Source organism: Tenrec ecaudatus, chromosome 2 (genome assembly GCF_050624435.1).
Source record: "Tenrec ecaudatus isolate mTenEca1 chromosome 2, mTenEca1.hap1, whole genome shotgun sequence".
NCBI lineage: Eukaryota > Metazoa > Chordata > Mammalia > Afrosoricida > Tenrecidae > Tenrec > Tenrec ecaudatus.
Genome location: NC_134531.1, coordinates 201061229 through 201064902, shown reverse-complemented (window position 1 = coordinate 201064902; position 3674 = coordinate 201061229). Strand labels below are relative to the sequence as shown.

At 38.3% G+C, this 3674-nt stretch overlaps 1 protein-coding gene across 1 annotated transcript; it reads left to right on the top strand.

Annotated features, from left to right (window-relative positions):
- Positions 1-2215: 2215 nt before the first annotated feature.
- LOC142441245 (olfactory receptor 14K1-like) lies at positions 2216-3145 on the top strand. The gene has a single exon (XM_075543296.1). It carries the CDS (start codon positions 2216-2218, stop codon positions 3143-3145), a length of 930 nt encoding a protein of 309 aa, XP_075399411.1.
- Positions 3146-3674: the final 529 nt, after the last annotated feature.

Sequence of the window (3674 nt, the reverse complement as noted above, 5' to 3'; positions counted from 1 at the left end):
TGAATGGTGGAGAGTTTTTTTAAAAAAATAGCCAATCTAAACTTTGAACCCATTTTTCCAGGGGAAGAGGACAAATTGTAAAGCAGCAACGAAGTGACGATGTCAAAATTTGACTTTCGGTCAGAGAAAGACTAAATAATACTGGCATCATTGTTAGTACAAGCAAAGTGTTCAGTGCTGGGAAACTAAGATAAGTAAGACATTAAGCTTAAACTGAATTCAAACTTCTTAAAGGTGAAAGAAGCTTAATATCAGTGCTCAGTACCTTTAATTCTCAGGAGAGACTGTTGCATGCTGGCAGAGAGCGTCAATAGAACTGTCACAGAGAAAAAAGGTCATGTTGCAGTGATGGGCTCAGTGCAAAGACTTCTCAGAAGCCTTAGTGAGAAGAGGATGATGAGAAATATTTCAGGGTCGATGGAGGAGTCCTCTTTCTTTTGTGCTCAGTAAACAATTGAGTCTTCAGTATCAGAAGTCTTCATTTTAAAAGAAGAAAGCAGCTTTTTTTCCCCTTCTGATACTAGAATATTTACTGAAAAGCACATTCGTAAATATTGAAGAAAGGAGATGAGTAGGGATGTGAAGGCATTGTAATTGAAGTGATGCTGTCATATAATTAAAGAATCACTCTTAAGATTGAGCTCAAAGAAGGATGCATGATCTCAAATCAATCTTGGGTCCTATTAGTAACATATGTTACGCATGTGGGTATGTAAGATAGGAAGACATGCTGCCTCTCTCATCAGGTGAAACACTTATCTGTATTTGTTTGTTTGTGATTAATTAAATCCTAAACTGAGAATTATGTTAATCATCTGACTCATAGTCTCAAGGTTGATTCGTCTCTTTGATGAAAAATATCACAATATATTTAAAAACTGCTAAAATAACTAGCTAGCATTCTTACAATTGTGTGTATGTGTGTGCTGTACCAGGTATTCAATATAAAGGTAGCTGTTGGTGCAGTAGTGAAAACATTGGTTGATAATTAGAAGACCAGCAGTTCAAATGAAAAGACTTGGAGAAAGAGGTGGGCATAGCAGTCCATAAAGATATGGCCTTGGGATCTTTATAGTGCAGCTAAGAGTTGAGATTGATTGATGGCAACACATTAGATATTATACTAAAAGCAAACAACTCATGCCCACAGTTATTTTATAGCTGTCGGACTAAAATATGACCATTCTGGTATTTCTAAACTTTTGTCTAGACTAAATAATGTCATTAGTTGCTCCTCAGTTGATGCTGACTCATGGAAAAACACAATGTGTTACAGATGGTTGCGCTCTATAGGATTTTAGTTTTGTATTCTAAACAGAAGCAGGTTTTTAGTTTATGTGTTCTGCATGCTACTATTGTGTGAGTTCAAATAGTCCAAATTATTAGCTGATTTCAATTGGACACCTACTCACGTTGACCACATGTGCGTATAGCAGGGCACAATTGCTCTATAGTCTTTCATAGCAGATCACCAGTCCTGTCTTTCAAGGCACTTTTGGCCGATTGTAAAATGCCAACGTTTGGGGAAATAGATTAGAATTTAAGTGTATTTGTTTGTGAGTTTTCTTTGTGTCTAGAGTCTAAGGACTCTTTTGCACAAGCGTGTAATTAATTATATTAATATATTAACCTCTGGTATAGCCATATTTGCAAGGTAGAATTGGGATCATGCTAGTAGGGAGTGGGGTGAGGAAGCATTTAGGGACTAGAGGAAAGTTGCATTTTTCATCGTTGCTACATTGCACCTTGACTGGCACTGGAAACACAGGGAATCCAGGATGGATGATCCCTTCAGGACCAGTGGTGTGAGTGGTGATACTGGGAGGGTAGAGGGATGGTGGGTTGGAAAGGGGGAACTAATTACAAGAATCTACATGTGACCTCCTCCCTCAGGAACAGACAACAGAAAAGTGGGTGAAGGAAGACGTCGGACGGGGCAAGATAAGACAAAATAATAATTTATAAATTATCAAGGGTTAATGAGGGAGGGGGGAGCAGGAAAGGATGAGAGAAAAGGAGGACCTGATGCCAGAGGCTTAAGTGGAGAGCAAATGTTTTGAGAATGTTGAGGACAATGACTGTACAGATGTGCTTTATACTATTGATGCATGTATGGATTGTGATAAGAGTTGTATGAGCCCCTAATAAAACAATTAAAAATATATTAACCTAACTTTATTGGCTTTATTTAATAGGTGGATTGTAATTTTAAAAAATGGCCAATCACACACTAATGATGGAATTCTTGCTAATGAAATTCACTGAAAGTTGGACACTGTTGATGCTTCATGCTGCGTTCTTCTTGATGATTTTCCTTGTGGCAACAATGGAAAACATTCTCATCATCCTCCTCACAATTCTGGACCAACGCCTCCACAGTCCAATGTACTTTTTCCTCAGGCATCTGTCTTTCTCAGATCTGTGTCTCATTTCTGCCACTGTACCCAAATCCATTGTCAACTCCATCACCTTCACTGACTCCATTTCTTTCCTGGGTTGTGTGATTCAGCTCTTTTTGGTGGTGCTTCTGGCAGGGTTTGAGATTGGTATTCTCACTGTGATGTCCTATGATCGCTATGTTGCCATTTGCCGCCCTCTACACTATGAGGCCATCATGAAAACAGGGGTGTGTGTGCAGTTGATGGCTGTGTCTTGGTTCAACGGCGGGGCTCTAGGAATCTTGTACTCAGTGGGAACATTTTCTCTTAATTTCTGTGGCTCCAATAAGATTCACCAGTTCTTCTGCGATGTTCCTGCACTCCTGAAGCTCAGTTGTTCAGAAGAACATACCACAATCAACATCAGTGTAGCTATTGGAGTCTGTTATGCCTTTTCCTGTTTAGTCTGTATTGTGCTGTCCTATGTGCACATTTTTTCCACCGTGTTAAAGCTCCCATCCAGACAGAGCCAATCAAAAGCCTTTTCCACCTGTCTGCCTCACCTCATCGTGGTCAGTGCTTTCCTTGTAACCGGGGCTGTTGCTTATTTAAAGCCAGTCTCAAGTGCACCTTCTCCTATAGACCTTCTGGTGTCTGTGTTCTATTCTGTGGTCCCACCAACCTTGAATCCCATTATCTACTGCCTCAGGAACAAGGACATTAAATCAGCTTTAAGGAAAATCCTATGGAATATGAAGAGCACCTGAGTAATATATGAGTGACCAAAGTGGAACAGGAAGACAAATTATGTTCCCTGTTCTGTCATTAACCAGTGGTTTGAAGCTGTTTTGCCCATGAGATGAATATATCACAAACTTTATGATGATAAACTCAGTTTATCAGTTTTAACAAAAAGTAACTTCAACAACACTGCAACTTAAATTTCTGATTTGTATAGGAATAATATGTTGATAATTTTCCTATACTTATATTTCCTATTGATTACTTTGGATTTTCTTGCAAAGTCTCACAGAGATGATATTTGTATGTATTTCTGGTTCATCAAAAACTTTGATATTCCTTAGAGTTTTCTTTATTTAGTTTATAGTTAAGCATCTCAAATTTTGTTTACTCGACTTTCTTGATTCAACTTTATTCATTCTGAATTTCCCTAATGGTTAATTTTGCCCTTATTTGTTTTCATTTTAAGATGCTATTAATTTTATCACAAGCTTCGCATATTTGACTAATAGATGAGGGGGTACCCCCAAAACAATTATTTTTCAAAGCTAGGAA

Excerpts from the sequence above, each read along its gene's own strand:
- LOC142441245 (XM_075543296.1), top strand. The coding sequence starts at position 2,216 with ATGGCCAATCACACACTAATGATGGAATTCTTGCTAATGAAATTCACT.